The sequence below is a fragment of the Lipotes vexillifer genome, unplaced genomic scaffold (assembly GCF_000442215.2).
Source record: "Lipotes vexillifer unplaced genomic scaffold, Lipotes_vexillifer_v1.1 scaffold943, whole genome shotgun sequence".
In the NCBI taxonomy this organism is placed as follows: domain Eukaryota; kingdom Metazoa; phylum Chordata; class Mammalia; order Artiodactyla; family Lipotidae; genus Lipotes; species Lipotes vexillifer.
In genome coordinates, this window is record NW_006776793.1 from 677905 (window position 1) to 700014 (window position 22110).

Below are 22110 nucleotides of genomic sequence, written 5' to 3' on the forward strand. Positions count from 1 at the left end.
TGGCAGTCTGTATATCTTCTTTGGAGAAATGTCTATTTAGGTCTTCTGCCCATTTTTGGATTGGGTTGTTTATTTTTTTGTTATTGAGCTGCATGAGCTGCCTGTAAATTTTAGAGATTAATCCTTTGTCAGTTGATTCATTTGCAAATATTTTCTCCCATTCTGAGGGCTGTCTTTTGGTCTTGTTTATGGTTTCCTTTGCTGTGCAAAAGCTTTGAAGTTTCATTAGGTCCCATTTGTTTATTTTTGTTTTTATCTCCATTACTCTAGGAGATGGGTCAAGAAGGATCTTGCTGTGATTTATGTCATAGAGTGTTCTGCCTATGTTTTCCTCTAAGAGTTTGATAGTTTCTGGCCTTACATTTAGGTCTTTAATCCATTTTGAGCTTATTTTTGTGTATGGTGTTAGGGAGTGATCTAATCTCATACTTTTACATGTACCTGTCCAATTTTCCCAGCACCACTTATTGAAGAGGCTGTCCTTTCTCCACTGTATATTCCTGCCACCTTTATCAAAGATAAGGTGACCATATGTGCATGGGTTTATCTCTGGGCTTTCTATCCTATTCCATTGATCTATCTTTCTGTTTTTGTGCCAGTACCATACTGTCTTGATTACTGTAGCTTTGTAGTATAGTCTGAAGTCAGGCAGCCTGATTCCTCCAGCTCCATTTTTTGTTCTCAAGATTGCTTTGGCTATTCGGGGTCTTTTGTGTTTCCATACAAATTGTGAAATTTTTTGTTCTAGTTCTGTGAAAAATGCCAGTGGTAGTTTGATAGGGATTGCATTGAATCTATAGATTGCTTTGGGAAGTAGAGTCATTTTCACAATGTTGATTCTTCCAATCCAAGAACATGGTATATCTCTCCATCTGTTTGTATCATCTTTAATTTCTTTCATCAGTGTCTTATAATTTTCTGCATACAGGTCTTTTGTCTCCTTAGGTAGGTTTATTCCTAGATATTTTATTCTTTTTGTTGCAATGGTAAATGGGAGTGTTTTCTTGATTTCACTTTTTTCAGATTTTTCATCCTTAGTGTATAGGTATGCGAGAGATTTCTGTGCATTAATTTTGTATCCTGGTACTTTACCAAATTCATTGATTATCTCTAGTAGTTTTCTGGTAGCATCTTTAGGATTCTCTTTGTATAGTATCATATCATCTGCAAACAGTGACAGCTTTACTTCTTTTCCGATTTGGATTCCTTTTATTTCCTTTTCCTCTCTGATTGCTGTGGCTAAAACTTCCAAAACTATGTTGAATAAGAGTGGTGAGAGTGGGCAAACCTGTCTTGTTCCTGATCTTAGTGGAAATGCTTTCAGTTTTTCACCATTGACGGCAATGTTGGCTGTGGGTTTGTCATATATGGCCTTTATTATGTTGAGGAAAGTTCCCTCTATGCCTACTTTCTGCAGGGTTTTTATCATAAATGGGTGTTGAATTTTGTCAAAAGCTTTCTCTGCATCTATTGAGATGATCATATGGTTTTTCTCCTTCAATTTGTTAATATGGTGTATCACGTTGATTGATTTGTGTATACTGAAGAATCCTTGCATTCCTGGAATAAACCCCACTTGATCATGGTGTATGATCCGTTTAATGTGCTGTTGGATTCTGTTTGCTAGTATTTTGTTGAGGATTTTTGCATCTATTTTCATCAGTGATATTGGCCTTTAGTTTTCTTTCTTTGTGACATCCTTGTCTGGTTTTGGAATCAGGGTGATGGTGGCCTTGTAGAATGAGTTGGGGAGTGTTCCTCCCTCCACTCTATTTTGGAAGAGTTTGAGAAGGATAGGTGTTAGCTCTTCTCTAAATGTTTGATAGAATTCGCCTGTGAAGCCATCTGGTCCTGGGCTTTTGTTTGTTGGAAGATTTTTAATCACAGTTTCAATTTCAGTGTTTGTGATTGGTCTGTTCATATTTTCTATTTCTTCCTGATTCAGTCTTGGCAGTTTGTGCATTTCTAAGAATTTGTCCATTTCTTCCAGATTGTCCATTTTATTGGCATAGAGTTGCTTGTAGTAATCCCTCATGATTTTTTGTATTTCTGCAGTGTCAGTTGTTACTTCTCCTTTTTCATTTCTGATTCTATTGATTTGAGTCTTCTCCCTTATTTTCTTGATGAGTCTGGCTAATGGTTTATCAATTTTGTTAATCTTCTCAAAGAACCAGCTTTTAGTTTTATTGATCTTTGCTATTGTTTCCTTCATTTCTTTTTCATTTATTTCTGATCTGATTTTTATGATTTCTTTCCTTCTGCTAACTCTGGGGTTTTTTTGTTCTTCTTTCTCTAATTGCTTGAGGTGCAAGGTTAGGTTGTTTATTCGAGATGTTTCCTGCTTCTTAAGGTGGGCTTGTATTGCTATAAACTTCCCTCTTAGAACTGCTTTTGCTGCATCCCATAGGTTTTGGGTCGTTGTATCTCCATTGTCATTTGTTTCTAGGTATTTTTTAATTTCCTCTTTGATTTCTTCAGTGATCACTTCGTTATTAAGTAGTGTATTGTTTAGCCTCCATGTGTTTGTATTTTTTACTGCTCTTTTCCTATAATTGATATCTAGTCTCATGGCGTTGTGGTCGGAAAAGATACTTGATATAATTTCAATTTTCTTAAATTTACCAAGGCTTGATTTGTGACCCAAGATATGATCTATCCTGGAGAATGTTCCATGAGCACTTGAGAAAAATGTGTATTCTGTTGTTTTTGGATGGAGTGTCCTATAAATATCAATTAAGTCCATCCTGTTTAATGTATCATTTAAAGCTTGTGTTTCCTTATTTATTTTCATTTTGGATGATCTGTCCATTGGTGAAAGTGGGGTGTTGAAGTCCCCTACTATGAATGTGTTACTGTCGATTTCCCCTTTTATGGCTGCTAGTTTTTGCCTTATGTATTGAGGTGCTCCTATGTTGGGTGCATAAATATTTACAATTGTTATATCTTCTTCTTGGATCGATCCCTTAATCATTATGTAGTGTCCTTCTTTGTCTCTTCTGATAGTCCTTATTTTAAAGTCTATTTTGTCTGATATGAGAATTGCTACTCCAGCTTTCTTTTGGTTTCCATTTGCATGGAATATCTTTTTCCATCCCCTTACTTTCAGTCTGTATGTGTCTCTAGGTCTGAAGTGGGTCTCTTGTAGACAGCATATATATGGGTCTTGTTTTTGTATCCATTCAGCCAATCTGTGTCTTTTGGTGGGAGCATTTAGTCCATTTACATTTAAGGTAATTATCGATATGTATGTTCCTATTCCCATTTTCTAAATTGTTTTGGGTTCGTTATTATAGGACTTTTCCTTCTCTTGTGTTTTTGTCTAGAGAAGTTCCTTTAGCATTTGTTGTAAAGCTGGTTTGGTGGTGCTGAACTCTCTCAGCTTTTGCTTGTCTGTAAAGGTTTTAATTTCTCCATCAAATCTGAATGAGATCCTTGCTGGGTAGAGTAATCTTGGTTGCAGGTTTTTCTCCTTCATCACTTTCAGTATGTCCTGCCACTCCCTTCTGGCTTGTAGAGTTTCTGCTGAGAGATCAGCTGTTAACCTTATGGGGATTCCCTTGTGTGTTATTTGTTGTTTTTCCCTTGCTGCTTTTAATATGCTTTCTTTGTATTTAGTTTTTGACAGTTTGATTAATATGTGTCTTGGCGTATTTCTCCTTGAATTTATCCTGTATGGGACTCTCTGTGCTTCCTGGACTTGATTAACTATTTCCTTTCCCATATTAGGGAAGTTTTCAACTATAATCTCTTCAAATATTTTCTCAGTCCCTTTCTTTTTCTCTTCTTCTTCTGGAACCCCTATAATTCGAATGTTGGTGCGTTTAATGTTGTCCCAGAGGTCTCTGAGACTGTCCTCAGTTCTTTTCATTCTTTTTTCTTTATTCTGCTCTGCAGTAGTTATTTCCACTATTTTATCTTCCAGGTCACTTATCCGTTCTTCTGCCTCAGTTATTCTGCTATTGATCCCATCTAGAGTATTTTTCATTTCATTTATTGTGTTGTTCATCATTGTTTGTTTCATCTTTATTTCTTCTAGGTCCTTGTTAACTGTTTCTTGCATTTTGTCCATTCTATTTCCAAGATTTTGGATCATCTTTACTATCATTATTCTGAATTCTTTTTCAGGTAGACTGCCTATTTCCTCTTCATTTGTTAGGTCTGGTGGGTTTTTCTCTTGCTCCTTCATCTGCTGTGTGTTTTTCTGTCTTTTCATTTTGCTTTTCTTACTGTGTTTGGGGGTCTCCTTTTTGCAGGCTGCAGGTTCATAGTTCCTGTTGTTTTTGGTGTCTGTCCCCAGTGGCTAAGGTTGGTTCAGTGGGTTGTGTAGGCTTCCTGGTGGAGGGGACTAGTGCCTGTGTTCTGGTGGATGAGGCTGGATCTTGTCTTTCTGGTGGGCAGGTCCACGTCTGGTGGTGTGTTTTGGGGTGTCTGTTGACTTATTATGATTTTGGGCAGCCTCTGTGCTAGTGGGTGGGGTTGTGTTCCTGTCTTGCTAGTTGTGTGGCATAGGATGTCCAGCACTGTAGATTGCTGGTCGTTGAGTGAAGCTGGGTGCTGGTGTTGAGATGGAGATCTCTGGGAGATTTTCGCCATTTAATATTACGTGCAGCTGGGAGGTCTCTTGCGGACCAGTGTCCTGAGGTTGGCTCTCCCACCTCAGAGGCACAGCACTAACTCCTGGCTGCAGCACCAAGAGCCTTTCAGCCACACGGCTCAGAAGAAAAGGGAGAAAATGTAGAAAGAAAGAATTAGTAGAAGTAGAAAGAAAGAAAGAAAGAAAGAAAGGAGGGAGGGAGCAAGGAAGGAAGGAGGGAAGGAAGAAAAAAAAAGAAAGAAAGAAGATAAAGTAAAATAAAATAAAGTAAGATAAAATATAATGAAGTTATTAAAATAAAAAAAATAATTATTAAGAGGAAAAAAACCCATAAAACAAAAAAATGGATGGATAGAACCCTGGAACAAATGGTGGAAGCAAAGCTATACAGACAAAATCTCACAGAGAAGCATACACATACACACAAAAAAAGGAAAAAGGGAAAGAATAATAAATCTTGCTCTCAAAGTCCACCTCCTTAATTTGGGATGATTCGTTGTCTATTCATGTATTCCACAGATGCAGGGTACATCAAGCTGATTGTGGAGCTTTAATACACAGCTTCTGAGGCTGCTGGGAGAGATTTCCCTTTCTCTTCTTTGTTCTCACAGCTCCCAGGGACTCAGCTTTGGATTTGGCCCCGCCTGTGCGTGTAGGTCGCTGGAGTGCGTCTGTTCTTTGCTCAGACAGGACGGGGTTAAAGCAGCCGCTGATTCGGAGGCTCTGGCTCACTCAGGCCGGGGGTAGCGAGGGTCACGGAGTGCAGGGCGAGACTGCTGCAGCAGAGGCTGGCGTGACGTTGCACCAGCCTGAGGCGCGCCGTGCGTTCTCCCGGGGAAGTTGTCCCTGGATCCCGGGACCCTGGCAGTGGCAGGCTGCACAGGCTCCCTGGAAGGGGGGTGTGGATAGTGACCTGTGTTCGCACACAGGCTTCTTGGTGGCGGCAGCAGCAGCCTTAGCGTCTCATGTCTTTCTCTGGGGTCCGGGCTTTTAGCCACGGCTCGTGCCCATCTCTGGAGCTCCTTTAAGCAGCGTTCTTAATCCCCTCTCCTCGAGCACCAGGAAATAAAGAGGGAAGAAAAAGTCTCTTGCCTCTTCGGCAGGTCCTGACTTTTCCCCGACTCCTTCCCGGCCAGCTGTGGCGCACTAACCCCCTGCAGGCTGTGTTCACGCCGCCAACACCAGTCCTCTCCCTGCGCTCTGACTGAAGCCCCGCCCGCTCCGGCGGGGGAGCAGACAAGCCTCTCGGGCTGGTGAGTGCCGGTCGGCCCTGATCCTCTGTGCTGGAATTTCTCCGCTTTGCCCTCCGCACCCCTGTTGCTGTGCTCTCCTTCGTGGCTGCGAAGCTCCCCTGCTCGGCCACCCGCAGTCTCCACCCATGAAGGGGCTTCCTAGTGTGTGGACATTTTTCCTCCTTCACACCTCCCTCCCACTGGTGCAGGACCTGTCCCTATCCTTTTGTCTCTGTTTATTCTTTTTTCTTTTGCCCTACCCAGGTACGTGGGGGGGGTTTCTTGCCTTTTGGGAGGTCTGCGGTCTTCTGCCAGCGTTCAGTAGGTGTTCTGTAGGAGTTGTTCCACGTGTAGATGTATTTCTGGTGTATCTGTGGGGAGGAAGGTGATCTCCACGTCTTACTCTTCACACACCTTCTCTCTTTATCTTACTTTTAGCCATTTTAACGACAATGTTTCTTGCTGTGGGTCTCTTTGGGTGGATCTTGTTTGGAACTCTTTGTGGTTCCTGGACCTGGATGTCTGTTTCCTTTCCCAGGTTAGGGAAGTTTTCAGCTATTATGTCTTTAAATATGTTCTCCACAACTTTCTCTCTCTCTCTCTCTCCTTCTGGGACCCTTATAATATGAATGCTAATATTCTTGATGTTGTTCCAGAAGTCTCTTAAACTGTCCTCATTTTTTAAAACTTTTTTTTGTGTGGGGGGGCAGCTTGGGTGTTTTCACTACTCTGTCTTCCAGTTCACTGATCCATTCCTCTCTATCATGTAATCTATTGTTGATTCTTTCTAGCCTGTTTTTAATTTCAGTTATTGTATTCTTCAGCTCTGTTTGGTTCTTCTTCTTATTTTCTAACTCTTTGTTAAACTTCTCACTGTGTTCATCCATTCTTCTCCCGAGTTCATTGAGCATCCCTATAATCGTTACCTTGAACTCTTTATTGGGGTATCTTCTTCATCTCCACTTCACTTAGCCCTTTTTCAGGGGTTTTATCTTGTTCCTTCATTTGAAACATTCTTCTGTCATTTCTTTTTGTCTAATTTTCTGTTTTTATTTCTATATACTAGGTAGGTGGGTTAGTTTCCTCATCTTGAAGAAGTAGGCTTATGTAGGAGACATCCTATGGGGCCAGCAGCACACTGTCCTCTGGTCACCACATCTATATGCTCTAAGGGTACACCATATGCAAACTGCATGCTCCCTTCTGTTGAGGTGGGGCCAACCACTGTGGGTGTGCTGGTGGTGGAGCATGCCCCCAGCCCCGTCGGCTTCTAGGCTCTGCCTCATGCACTGGTGGGCAGTGGAGTGTGAGCCCACTCCACTGGTGGGCAGGTTCAGGTCTCAAAGCAGCTGGCTGCAGGTCCCAGAAGGTCTTGAGGCTGGTGCTGGCCCACTGGTGTGTGGGGCCCAGAAGGTCCCTGAGCTGGTGCTGGGCTGCTGGTGGGTTAGACAGGTCCTAGGGTGGCCGGCTGTGGGGCTTAGATGGGCCTGGGGCTGGAATCTTAATTTTTTTTCAGTTTACATTAAAAAAAAAAATTATATCTTTTGATTAATGACTTGTTGCTGTTGATGTTTACCTTGATCAGTTGGTTGGAGGTAATGCTTATCAGGTTTCTTTGTTGTAAAGTTACTCTTTTTTTCCCCCTTTTCCATATTTACTGTACTCTTGGAAGCACTGTATTCCATTGGATAAAGCTGTTTCTCAAAATGCTATGGGTTGATAATTCTGATACTGTTAGCATGTTTTTTTCCCCCATCCTTTTATTTTTCAACCCACTTATGTCTTTATATGGAATGGATCTCTCATAAGCAGCATATCACTGGGTATTGCTTTTATATCCAATCTGACAATCTCTGCTTTTTAATTGACGTGTTTACTCCATTTATATTTAATATAATTATTGATTTAATTGTGTTTATGTGTGTCAGCTTGCTATTTGCTCTTTCTCTATTCCTCCTTGCCTATATTTTTGGGGGGTTAATCTACAATTTATTGCTCCATTTTATTTCCTAGACTGACTTTTTAGCTTTAAGTCTTTATTTGTGTGTTTGTGTGTGTGTGTGTGTGTGTGTGTGTGTGTGTGTTTTCTAAGGCTAATTCTATGCTATGGCTTTATATTTTCATGTGTGTTATTGTGTGCTTATTCCTCCCTCTTTGAGGAGAGGAGTTGTCTTAGACTTCTTTCATATCATCATTATTCATTCATTCATTTATTCATTTGACATATTGTTATCAAACATCTACTATGTGCCAGGGACTTCTAAGTGTTAGAAATATAGCTGTGAATCAGACAGATATGAAGCCCACAGTTTGCTTGGGGAAATAGATAAGCAAGTAGGAATGTTTTCCCAAAGGAGGAAATGTCTGAACTGAGCCTTGAAGGCTGAGCAGTGAAGTGCAAGTTTCTTCAAGTGAAGGGAGTAATGTTAGGTCGTTTCAGGTTGTGGCAGTCGTGACTGCAAAGACCCAGAGGCAGGAGCAACTAGCGGTTTGCTCAGGGAGCAGTAAGACATGTAGCATGGCTGGAGCATAGTGTTAGGTGAAGCAAATGGGGGTGGAATGTGGAGTATGGTGCAGGTTGGCAAGAAGTTTAGGGAGTACCTATTTGATAACTTCTATTATTTTTCAGGAATATAAAGCTGCATCCATAATATTCACTAATCAAATGATTGAAGAGATTTTGAACAGAATTATTGCCTATAAAACATGTGCCTTGTCCAGTTGTCTATAATGCCTCAGTTTCCACTTTGGGGGATTTGTCTTTTTGAGGTGAAGACATTTTGATTTTCAAATTCTATTGTAAAAAAGAATATATTATTCCAGAGGAGTGCTTTCTGGAATATAATATAAGCAAGGGATTTTCTAAGGTTATTGGAGAAGAGAGTGTGCATCAGTTTACCTATATCTAGACTGCCTCAGATGAGAAAGTGTTACTCATTTTACATATACTGTCCCCCCACCCCAGCTTTATTGAGATATAATTGATATATAACATTGTGTAATTTTAAGGTGTATAATGTGTTAATTTGATACATGTATATATTACAAAGTGATTACCATAGTAGCATTAGTTAACTCCTCTATCTACTCACATAATTACTATTTCATTTTTTATGGTGAGAACATTTAATATTTACTGTTTTAGCAACCTTCAAGTATATAATACAGTATTATTAACTATAATCACCAAAATGTACATTAGACCCCCCAGATCTTGTTCATCTTATAACTGGAAGTTTGTATCCTTTGACAAATGTTTCCCTATTTCTCCCCCCACCCCCAGCCCCAAGCCCTGACAACCACTATTCTACTCTCTGTTTCTATGAGTTAGGCATTTTTAGCTTTTCCATATAAGTGATACCAAACAGTATTTGTCTTTCTCTGTCTGACTTATTTCACTTAGCATCATGTCTTCAGGTTCTATCCATGTTGTCGCATATGGCAGGATTTTCTTCTTTCTCATGGTTGAATAATATTCCATTGTATACACAGTTGACCCTCAAACAAAGCAGGGGTGGGTGGCACTGACACCCCATGCAGTGTAAACTCATGTACAGTTGTCCGTTGGTATCCAAGGGGCATTGGTTCCAGGACCTGGCACAAATACCCAAATCTGCAGATGCTCAAGTCCCATAGTCAGTCCTCTGTATCTGTGGTTCTGCATCAGTGGATTCAACCAACCCTGGATCATGTAATACTGTAGTTATTGAAAAGAACTGTATATAAGTTCAAACTGATGTTGTTCAAGGGTAAACCATATATACACTGCATCTTCTTTATCCATTCATCCATAGATAGATACTTAGGTTGTTTCCATATTTTCATTATTGTAAAGAAAGCTGCCCTGAACATGAGGGTGCGGATATTTCTTTGAGATTCTGATTTCATTTCCTTTGGATATATACCCAGAAGTGGGATTGCTGGATCATACGGTAGTTCTATTTTTAATTTATTGAGGAACCTCCATACTGTTTTTATAGTGGCTGTACAAATTTGCATTCCCACTAACTATGCTCAAAGTTCCCTTTTTTGTATATCTTTGCCAACACTTGTTATGTCTTGTATTTTTGGTGATAGTCATTCTCACAGGTGTGAGTTCTTATGTCCTCATGATTTTGATTTGAATTTCTCTGATGATTAGTTATGTTAGCACTTTTCTTTGTGTGTCTTCTTTGGAAAAATGTCTATTCAGTTCCTCTGCCCATTTAAAAATTGAATTGTTTTTTGTTTTTGTTTTATTACTGAGTTCCTTATATATTTTGGATATTAACCACTTAGACATGTGATTTTAAAATTTTTTTCTCCTTTTCCATAGGTTACCTTTTCGTTTTGTTGATTGTTTATTTTGCTGTGCAGAAGCTTTTTAGTTTGACGTAGCCCTACTTAATTATTTCTGCTTTTTATTTTGCTTGTGCTTTTGGTATCATACTTTAAAAAAATAGTCACTAAGACCAATATTAAGGAAATTTTTCCCTTTGTTTTCTTCTAGGAGTTTTATGGTTTCAGGTCTTATATTTTAAGTCTTTAATCCATTTTGAGTTAAAATTGTGGGTGGTGTAAGATAAGAGAACAATTTTATTCGGTATGTGATTATGCAGTTTTATCAACACTATTTATTGAAGAGATTATCCTTTCCCCCTTGAGTATTCTTGACTCTTTTGTCAAATTTTAGTTGACAGTATATGTGAAGGTTTATTTCTGGGCTCTCAATTATGTTCTATTGGTCTGAGTCTATTCTTATGCCAGCACCATACTGTTTTGATTAATAAAGCTTTGCAGCATACTTTGAAATCAGGAAGTGTCATACCTACAATTTTGTTCTTCTTTCTCAGGATTGCTTTGGCTATTTAGGGTCTTTTGTGGTTTCATACAAATTTTAGGATTGTTTTTTCTAATTCTGTGAAAAATTCCATTGGAATTTTGATAGGGATTGCATTGAATCTATAGATGGCTTTGGTAAGTATGGGCATTTTAACAACATTAATTTTTCTGATCCATGAACGCAGGATATCTTTCCATTTGTGTCTTCTTCAACTTCTTTCCTCCAAGTCTTGTAATTTTTAGTGTACAGATCTTTTACCTCCTTGATTAAATTTATTCTTAAGCATTTTTATTGTTTTTGATGCTATTGTGAATAGGATTATTTTCTTTCTTTCTTTTTCAGATATTTTGTTTTAGTGTATAGAAACACAACTGGTTTCTATATGCTGATTTTTTTATCCTACAATGTTACTAAATTTGTTGATTAGTGCTAATGGTTCTTTTGGTGGAATCTTCAGAATTTTCTATATATAAGGTCATATAATCTACAGAGACAATTTTACTTACCAGTTTGGATGCCTTTTATTTCCTTTTCTTGCCTAATTGGTATGGCTAAGACTTCCAATACTACGTTGAATAGAAGTGGGGAGAGGGGGGATCTTTTTCTTTTTTTTTTTTTTTTTTTGCAGTACGCGGGCCTCTCACTGTTGTGGCCTCTCCCGTTGCGGAGCACAGGCTCCGGACGCGCAGGCCCAGCGGCCATGGCTCACGGGCCCAGCCGCTCCGCGGCACATGGGATCTTCCCAGACCGGGACACAAACCCGTGTCCCCTGCATCGGCAGGCGGACTCTCAACCACTGCGCCACCAGGGAAGCCCTGTCTTTCTGATCTTAGATGAAAAGCTTTCAAACTTTCTCCACTGAGTGTGATGTTAGGGGTGGGCTTGTCATATGTGGCCTTTATTATGTTCAGGTACTTTTCTCCTATAGCTAATTTGTTGAAAGTTTTTATCATGAAAGGATGCTGTATTTTGTTAAATGTTTTTTCTACATCTATTGAGATGATCATATGATTTTATCTTTTATCCTATAAATGTGGTGTATTAATTTATTGATTTGTGTATGTTGAACCATCCTTGCATCCCAGGGATAAATCCCACTTAATAATGGCATATAATCATTTTAATGTGTTGTTGAATTCAGCTTGCTTATATTTTGTTGGTATTATTTGCATCTATATTTATTAGGGAAATTTACCTGTAGTTCTTTTTTTTCCTTTCTTGTAGCATCCTTATCTGGCATTTGGGAGTGTTTCCTCCTCTTTAATTTTTTGGAAGAGTTTGAGAAAAACTGTCATTAACTCTTCTTTAAATATTTGGTAGAATTCACTAGTGAAGCCACCTGGTTCTGGGTGTTCTTTGTTGGGAGATTTGTGATTACTGATTCAATCACCTTACTCATAATTGGTTTGTTCAGATTTTCTATTTCTTCATGATTCAGTCTTAATAAGTTGTTTGTTTCTATGAATTTATCCATGTTCTCTGTTATACAATTTGTTGGTATATAATTGTTCATAGTCTCTTATGATCCTTTGTATTTCTGAGGTATCAGTCCTAAGGCCTACTCTTTCTTTCTTTGTTTCTTCTTTTCTTAGACTAGTTAAAGGTTTTTCAATTTTATCTTAAAAAAAAACTCAGCCTTTGGCTTCACTTGTCCTTTCTATTGTTTTTCAATATTGTATTTCATTTATTTCTGCTCTGTTACTTATTATTTCCTTCATTCTGCTAAATTTATTAGGCTTAGTTTGTTCTTTTTTTAGTTCCTTGAGGTGTAAAGTTAGATTGTTTGAGATCTTTCTTTTTTCTTAATTTAGACATTTATCACTATAAACTTTTACCTTGGAACTGTTTCTGCTGCATCCCATAGGTTTTGGTATGTTTTGTTTCCATTTTCATTTGTTTCAAGATATTTTTTATTTCTCTTTTGATTTCCTCTTTGACCCATTGGTTGTTCAGCAGCGTATTGTTTAATTTCCACATATTTGTGATTATTTTCAGCTTTCCTTCTGCTATTGATTTCTACTTTCACACCACTGTGGTCAGAAAAGATACTTAATATGATGTTAATCTTCTCAAATTTGCTAAGTCTTGTTTTGTGACCTATCATGATCTATCCTGGAGAATGTTCCATGTGTACTTGAGAAGTACTTGAGAAGAATGTGTGTTCTACTGCTGTTAGTTGAAATGTTCTATATATGTTTGTTAGGTCCATTGATCTAAAAGATAGTTCAAGTCCAATGTTTCCTTATTGATGTTTTGTCTGGATGATTTATTTAATGTTGAAAGTGGGGTACTGAAGTCCCCTACTAATATTATATTATTATTCATTTCTCTCTTCACATCTGTTAGTATTAACTTAATATATTTAGGTGCTCCAATATTAAGGATATATATATATCCCCAGTATAATTATTATATCTTCTTAATAAAATGACACCTTTATCTTATGTAATAACCTTTATCTCTTCATATATTTTTTGGCCAAAAATCTATTTTTTCTGATATTAGTATAACTACCCAGCTCTTTTGGTTTCTACTCTCATGGAATATCATTTTACATCCCTTCACTTTGAGCTTACGTGTGTCCTTAAAACTGAAATGTGTCTCTTGTAGGCAGCATATAGTTGGGTCTTGTTTTTTCAAATCCATTCAGCCACTCTATGCTTTTTGATTGGATAATTTAATCCATTTACATTTAGAGTAGCTATTGATACATAAGGACTTTCTAGTGCCATCTTATTGTCCTCTGGCTGTTTTTAGTTCCCTTGTTCCTTTCTTCCTTTCTTGCTGCCTTCTTTTGTGAACTGATGATTTTTTGTAATGTTATGATGTGATTCCTTTCTCTTTATCTTTTGTGAATCTACTGTAGGTTTTTGCTTTGTGGTTACAATGAGCTTACATAAAACATCTTATAGGGGCTTTCCTGGTGGCACAGTGTTTGAGAGTCTGCCTGCTGATGCAGGGAACAAGGGTTCGTGCCCCGGTCCGGGAAGATACCACATGCTGTGTAGCAGCTGGACCCGTGAGCCATGGCCGCTGAGCCTGCGCGTCCAGAGCCTGTGCTCCACAACGGGAGAGGTCACAACAGTGAGAGGCCTGTGTACTGCAAAAAAAAAAACAAAACAAAAAACAAAAAAAACTCATAGATATAATAGTCTATGCTGATAACAACTTAACTTTTTGCATACAAAAACCATACCATTTTATTTCCCCCTTGTGGTTTTGATATCATAATTTACCTCTTTTATATTGTGTATTCATTATTTCAGCTATAGCTTTTTTTAATACTCTTGTCCTTTAGCTTTTACACTAGAATTGAATGGTTAACACATTACCATATTATATTAGTAGCATATTCTGAATTTGATTATATACTTTTTACCAGTATGCTGTATATTTTCATATGTTTTCAGAATACTAATTGGTATCCTTTAATTTTAGCCTGAAGAACTCCTTTTAACATTTCTTTTTGTTTTGTTTTGTTTTGTGGTATGCGGGCCTCTCACTGTTGTGGCCTCTCCTGTTGTGGAGCACAGGCTCCGGATGCGCAGGCTCAGCGGCCATGGCTCACGGGCCCAGCCGCTCCATGGCATGTGGGATCTTCCTGGACCGGGGCACAAACCCGTGTCCCCTGCATCAGCGGGCGGACTCTCAACCACTGTGCCACCAGGGAAGCCCCCTTTTAACATTTCTTATAAGGTAGGTCTAGTGGTGATGAAATCCTTCAGCTTTTGTTTGGAAAAAATTAATCTCTCCTTTATTTGTCAATAGTATCTTTACCAGATAGAATATTCTTGGTTGGCATTTTTTTCTTTCAGTGCTTTGACTATATCATCCCACCCTCTCCTGACCTATAAGGTTTCTGCTGAGAAATCTGCTAATACCTTTATAGGGATTTCCTTGTACATAACAAGCTTCTTTCCTCTTGCTGCTTTTTAGATTCTCTCTTTAGTTGATTTTTGACAGTTTTATTAGAATGTGTCTTGGAGAGGATCTCTTTAAATTCAGTTTGTTTGCTGACCTATTAGCTTCATGAAATGGGATATCAAAATCTCTAGGATTTGAGAAGTTCTCAGTCATTATTTCTTTAAATTAGTTTTCTAGCCCCTTTTCCCTCTCTTCTCCTTCTGGAACTCCAATAATTTGCAAATTGTGTCCTTTGGTGGTATTCTATAGATTATGTATGCTTTCTTCACTCTTTTTCCTTTGTTCTCCTCTGTCTGGATAATTTCAAAGTTCTTGTCTTCTAACTTACATGTTCTTCCTCCTGTTGATACTCTCTATTACAGTTTTTATTTTATTTGTTGTATTCTTCAGATCCAGCATGATTTTTTGGTTCTTTTTAATGATTCCTATCTCTCTGTTAGACTTCTCATATGTATTTGAAGTAGTAGTCACCTCCTCCAGTCTTTACTAACTGCCTTTGGGAGAGAAATACCTTCTGTCAGCCCTGCTAGGGACACTGAGGTTTTCTCAGACGTTCTGTGGATTCCCCTGCAAAATTGCTCTTGTTGGACGGGGGTCAGGGAAGCACAAATGAGGTATGTCTTAGCCATGAATCTGATGTCACTACTACATATACTCTTGAGTAAGTCCCTTTGCCTCTCTGGGCCTTTGTTTGCTCTTCTGTTCAATGAGGAGTTTATAAAAGATTGCATTTGAGGATACTTCTAATTCTGACATGCCATTTATCAGCCATTAAAACCTCAATGGGAATTGGTTTATTTTATGTTTATACCCATGAAAAATTCCAGAGAGAATTCATAAGATGGGGACCCATGTATTTATAATAGTGAGGCTTCTGGTTGCAAGTGACAGAAACCAACTTGGTATACTTAGGTTAAAAAAGAGAATTTATTGATAGGATATGGGGAGCAGAATGTCATAGAACTCTAGGGCAAGAATAGAGCTGTGTATCAGGGAAGAAATGGAACTAGAAATAGAAAACCTTCAGGAATCATTCTCTTTTCTTTTCATTTAGGTGATTGGTGAATGGGGTGGTTGGTTTGTGGACTGGACAGGCACTCCCAAAAATGTCCTCTCTACCTGGATTGTTGGTTTCCCTTTGGGGCAGTGGTCACAGAAGTGGGGGGAATGTGGGCTTGTTCAGATATGCCTGGTCCTGAGAGGTGGTCTCTTTGAAGTTCTCTGATCCTTGGGTGTGGGGACATGGGAACGTGGATGCACAAGCTTGGGTATCTGAAAGAATCAGAGAGAAAAAAGGGTTTGTATGTGTGACAAACTTCATTCTGGGTCACAATAAGGCAGAAAATCCACCATCTTGGGGTTCTTTTGCCAGGCTGGGACTCAGTCTTGGTCATGGGCTGGCTCCTGGTAGAAAACCTGTAACAGGTTTTTCTGCTCCCAGTCAACCCAAAATGGGAAAGAAGAGGAACAGAATGTCTTTGCTAATAAGGCAGGCTCTTGGTGGAGTTGAGGGAGTTGTAGGGTCTCTGGCCACGCTCTGCCATGAATCTGGAGGGTTGATTGGTGAAACCAGGTCTGAGTGGTCAGAGAAAGGGAGCTGGTCTGGGTGGAGTAGGGGCTGCCGGATCTCATTCCAGAGTATCTTCTCATCTCCTCATCTCTCTGCTGCAGAGTGAAGGTGTCAAAGCCAGGAGTCCAGGGCTCTAGACTGCCATCAAGATGGTGGGTGATGGCCCCTGCCTTATCTCTGATCTGGACTGGCGAGGCCAGCGGAGATCATTTTCAGAGAGATATGACTCCAGCTTGAAGACCATGATCCCAGTGAGACTCTATGCAAGGTAAGCCAAGAGGAGGATTGGAGGGAGGTCCTGGGCAGAACTTCTAGGAATCATTTCCAGCCCATCAGGAGAGTGGACCCTGACCCTGTTCCCCATGCTCCTGCTCTATATGCTTGTCCTTTTGCCTTTCCATCCATCCATTTTTTTCATTTATTTACCATTCACTTCATGAATCCTCCTGTCCTTTGGTGAAAGGGAGACAATAGCAAATATTTAAGAGAGATTTCCATGTGCCAGGACCTGTTCAGGTGCTTTACAAACATCTTCTCATTCACTCTTCACAACCACCCTGGAGGTGTTGTGATTATCTTTATCTGATGGGTGAGTAAGTGAGACAGAGCAAGGTTAAATAACTTGCACAAATTTAATCAGGTAGATTTTGCTTTGTAACAAACTGCCTCTACATTTAGTAGCCTGAAACAATTGCCATTTATTTAGCTTACAATTTTATGGGTGGGTCAGCAACTTGGGCTAAGCCTAGTTGGGTGATTCATCTGGTCTTGACCAGGCTTTTTGATGCATCTGCTGGTCAACAAGATGGTTGTGCTTCTGGGGGTTGACTGGCTGGGGGAAGGTGGGCCACATGGGCTATGAACCTCGAGCAAGCTAACCTGCCCTCAATCACATAGTAATGCAGTAGGTGGCCAAGAGGATGAGATGAAGCATATAGGCAGTCTTGAGACTCAGGCTCAGAACTGGTACACCATTTCTTTCACTGCATTCTATTGGCCAAAGCAAGTCACAAGTCAGCACAGATTCAAGGTGTGGAGAAATGTCTTGAAGGAAGGAACTCCAAGGGTCTGGGATACAGGTGAGGAGAGAGAATTGGGTCAGTTTTGAACCACAGAATAAGAACTCAGGCAGCCTGATTTCCAAGCTCACATGCTTAACTATAATGTCATATTATAATATTATATATGTATTCTTAACATTACATTAGCTATAACATTATAGAAAGCTGCCTTTTCTACATGAGAAGTGCCCTATAGCCTGCCCTCTGAGCAGCAGAAGGCCAAGTGGCATCTTTATAATGAGGTGATACAGCACTGCTCTCTCCTAGAATCCATGGACCAAAGATATACCTGTGAGCCCTCTAAAGTGAGAGGTGAATGTTGAAAAGTGAGAGCATGGTGTACCATCCTTAGCCCCATGCAGAAGAGCTCTAACTACCCACCGTTTTGGCTCAATTTACAATTTCTTTGTGGAGAGGAAATGTGGGATAGTGCTTAAGAGAATGATGGGACCCTGGAGTCAGCAATCATTGGGTTTGAATCCCTACTTCACCACTGACCAGCTATAAGATTTTGGGCAGGTACCCTAACCTCTTTGTGCCTTGATGTTCTTGTCTATGAAATGGGATCATAACATTTCTCAACTACCTATCTCACTGAGCTGTTGTTAGGATTATGTGAGGTAATGCATGACTTCATCATTATAGTTACCCTTTAGGAAACATTTACTATGCACCAGGCACATAGTACCTTATTAATATTATCTTAGCTTGGGTCCTCCCAAAAGCAGAGCCTGAATCAAAAACTTGGATGCAGGTAGCTTATTTGGGAGGTGATTTAAAGAAGCAGGAGGGAAGATTTAGGGAGAGTGAGGCAGGGAAGGAGAACATGGGGTGTGTCATCAGTGTCACTGCTGTAGACATGGGGACTGGATTCTACTAGGTCCCCCCGAGACGTGTACAATTTTCCACCCATAGGATGGGCGGTGGGGGCATTTGTCCGTGGGCTCCTGTACTCCATTAGTTAGGTTTTCTTCTTGGGGACATTAGCCCCTTGCAATTCTGGGCTCCACTTATGCTCTGAGAAGACCCCAAACCCAGTAGTGAAAGGAGGCACAGGATACCTGTGAGATGGGATGCTGTCAGCATGAGCCTGAGCTGCACAGTGCTGTCTTCCACATCTGAGATCAGAGGTGGATGTGACAAAGATTCTTAACCACTGTGCCACCAGGGACTGCGACTCAGGGCATCTTGACAGCATCTGCTACAAATACCAAGCTCTTTCAGGGCCTGGAATATAACAAACACTCAGCAATTAGTAGATAACACTCTTGTGTCTCTGACTCTCATTGCATCTTAGATGGCTAGTTCCTCAAGGGCAGAAATATATCTCTTCCTCCTTCTTCATTGTTTCTTCCTTTTCTTCTTCCTCCTCTCCTTCCCTTTCTCCTTTCTCCCTCCTTTTACCTCCCCTGTCTTCCTTATTTATCTGCTAGCTAATATTTATGTAGCAGCTTACATGTATTAATCCTCACAATAAACCATGAGTTTGCCTCTAGCTCTTGCCTCCTTGGACAGCCTCACCTCTACTTTGGCACACTGTGCTCTGACCCTCCCCAACCTCCTGAGGGCAAAAGCCAGGCGTCCAACTCCTCTGGTCATCAGCTACTTGGTCTCCATTTCGTCATGCCAAATGGAGCAGGTACCCTCTTTCCCATGGGGTGGTCACTGATAAATATTCAACAACTGGCTCACTAAAAAATTCCCTGGTTCATCGCATTTATCACTTTTTTGGTGTAAATTCTCCTACCATGGCTGATTTCAACGTGATGTCACTGAGTGCAAAGTTGGGAATAGATGTACGGTAATAGAGCCCTATCCTGTATGGTATTTCCACAACAGACACCATAGACTCATATAATCTAAAGAACAAATACGAGTAAAATCTAGTAAAATAATCTTGGAACCTATGAGTTTTGAGTATTGATTGCCTTTGTCTTTAAGATAATTTACTTACATTTATGTAATTTAATTTTTAATATAGGCTGTGTTTAAGAACTGACTTGAAGAATTCCTAAAAATCGAACAATCAGCGCTTGCAAGCTGGTAGGAGCTGGCCCAGCACATCGCTGCTCATGGGGCTGATGATGTGAGTCACAGGTCTGAGCGTGTCTGTGGTTATCACTGTAGTTAAGAATTCTAGCCAGGGACTCAAGGCAATGACCCCAACAACCTGGAACACCGAGTGTTTCGCTTGTTTTAGGCTGGCACCCAACCCTGTGGATGATGCAGGGCTGCTCTTCTTTGCTACATTCTCTTGGCTCACGCCAGTGATGGTGAGAGGCTACAAGCACACGCTGACTGTGGACACCCTGCCTCCACTGTCACCGTATGACTCATTTGACACCAATGCCAAAAGGTACCAGGATTTGTCTGGGTCACATCTAGAGAGGAGCCCACTTTGGGAAGGGACCCCTGAGTCCTTGTATGTGCTCCCATTTCCCTTTGCGGAAATCAACGCCCACTGGTTTGGTGGCTGTTCTCATGGCTTATCTCTGAGATGAGGGCTGGGCTGACTGACCTTCCTGGCCTAGTCTCTGGGGAGGTGAGTACTGGGGAGGTTTGGTAGGGAGAATGAACTTCTTGAGAGCCTGAGGCTTCAGGACCATTCTGGCAGGGCCATCAGCTATTTTGTAGGAGCACCGCATCAGGGTGAGAGTGGCCGGAATCTCACTTTGCTCTGTGCTGGCTGGACACCACCTGGGCTGCTTCCAGGCATGGTGTTGTATTTCACTTTTAAAATTGTCATTGGACTTTTAAAGAAATTATTTTATATTGGAGTATAGTTGATTAACAATGTTGTGTTAGCTTCAGGTGTTACAGCAAAGTGATTCAGTTATACATATACATGTATCTATTCTTTTTCAAATTCTTTTCCCATTTAGGTTATTACAGAATATTGTGAGCTTTTATATTACAAAATATGTTTAGGTTGAACCAAATGAAAACTTCCAATATTTGACAATTTTGACTTGCAAAAACATGTATTTCATTGATTCAACCTAATTCAGATTCATTATAGAAATGTTAAAGTAAGAGAAGTTTAAGCAGTGTAAGTATCCCCACCGTACTCCAGCCCCACTCCCCAGAGGTCAGCACTGTTAAATGCTGGTGTGCATCTGTCCTGGATTTTTTTCTGCTCAGATTAAACACACCCTGTGCTACCATCTGCAGATCAATACCTCTTCTTCCTCCTTACTCACAGGTCATCTTTTTTTCTTTGAACAAAAACTGAAGCATACTATCTCAGGGGTAACCATTGTGCTATTTTCAGTGAAGAGTTTATAAAGATTTTTCCACAGCCCAGAACCTCAACTTCATTCTTTCTAACAGCTGCATTGAACTTCAAGGTTCATGTCTTAAACAATGGGGAAGATCTCATCGCCCTCTCTCTGCATTTGTTTCTTCTGGAATCCTCCTTCTCTTTGGCCTCATATGCTTGAAGGGCTGGGAGTTATCATCATGCTCTTGCAATTGCTCCTACAATTGTGCATCCCCTCATCTGTGTCCTGCAGAAATCTCTGTCAGTAGTAGTTTCCAAAATCTATAGTCTGGAGAAAGTTGCCAGGGAGCACGGAGAGAAAGGGGCTGGACCAGTGCCTGTGGACCAGGTTTTCCTTCTACCTCTCTGTCGGTTTTTAATGTTGCCTTCCATCTACCCAGCATCAGCTTAGATCCTCTTGCCTCCTGCGCTAATGTTCTCCTCCAAAGGCTGACCCACCAAACACATGTTGACAACCTTAATAACACAGTATCTTCAGTCCATGCCTCTCTTCCAGACTCTGAGTTCATACACCCAGCATCCGACTGGACTTGGATGATTCACAAGCATCCTATATCTAAAGCTGCATTCTTGATCTTCAGCCCCACCTGACGATGTTCCCTCTTCCCCCTTTCCCCATCTCTGTGCACTCTATTCCCACAGTTGGTCAAGTCAGAAAACTGGGGCCCCTGATCCCCCTTCTCCTTTTCTCCCACATCTAATTCATCAGTAAGTCCTGTTGTCTCCCCTGACCACCTTTCCCTAAATCCAGTGTCAAGCCACTGCCACCTCCCACCTGGATGCCAATGGTCTCCCACTGTGGTCTCCCTGCTTCTGCCTTTGCTCCCCACCCCCATGACCCACTACTCTCACAGCAGCCAGATGTTCTTTTAGATATGTAAAATGATCTTGTCACATTGGCTTAAAAGCCTGCAGTGGCTTTCTTTGCAATCTAATCTCCTTCGTGAGGACTGTGAGATTCCATGAGATCTGGCCCTGCCTTGCCTCCCCGAGTCCCCACAGGCCTGTCACACTGGCCTCCTTTCAGATCTTTGAAATGGACAAACTCTTCCCTGCCCTGGAGATTTTTTTCTTGGTTTCTCTGTTGCCTCAGTGTTTTTTTATCACAATTGGTATTGTGCCAGAGACAGGCAGGAGGAGGAAATCAAGGCCCGGAAAGAGCCCAAATGCCAGATACCAGCTTGTGCTCTGTCAGGGCTCTGCCCACTGCCTTGCTCATGTCCCATCCACCCTCCAAAAGAAGAAGGGAGAGCAAATGCTATTCTTCTGAAGCCACCACTGCCAGGGATGGAGGTTGTGCTAAGAATTCTTGCAAAGTTTTTTCCATCAGAGTAGCTTTGAGCAGCAAGTGGGAATGTAAATCTTTTTCCTTCTTCCTGTTCTTTCATCACAGATTTCGAATCCTTTGGGATGAAGAGGTAGAAAGGATGGGTCCCGAGAAAGCCTCTCTGGGCCGAGTGGTCTGGAAATTCCAGAGGATGCATGTTTTGATGGATATCATGGCCAATATCCTGTGCATTATCACGGCAGCCATAGGGCCGGTGAGCACACTGGCCCTTCTGCCTTGTCTCCCAGGTCCCCAGACTGGCAAAGAATGTCATTAGTTTCTTTCTCTACGATCTGGTGG

The 22110-nt window shown here is 40.7% G+C and overlaps 1 protein-coding gene across 1 annotated transcript in view; it reads left to right on the forward strand.

Moving 5' to 3' along the window:
• The first annotated feature begins 16291 nt into the window (after positions 1–16291).
• ABCC12 (ATP binding cassette subfamily C member 12) overlaps positions 16292–22110 on the forward strand; it is a 59677-nt gene continuing 53858 nt past the window's right edge. Inside the window, 3 exon segments of the mRNA XM_007450637.1 lie at positions 16292–16410; positions 19404–19559; positions 21877–22024. Coding sequence (XP_007450699.1) covers positions 16292–16410; positions 19404–19559; positions 21877–22024 — 423 coding nt within the window.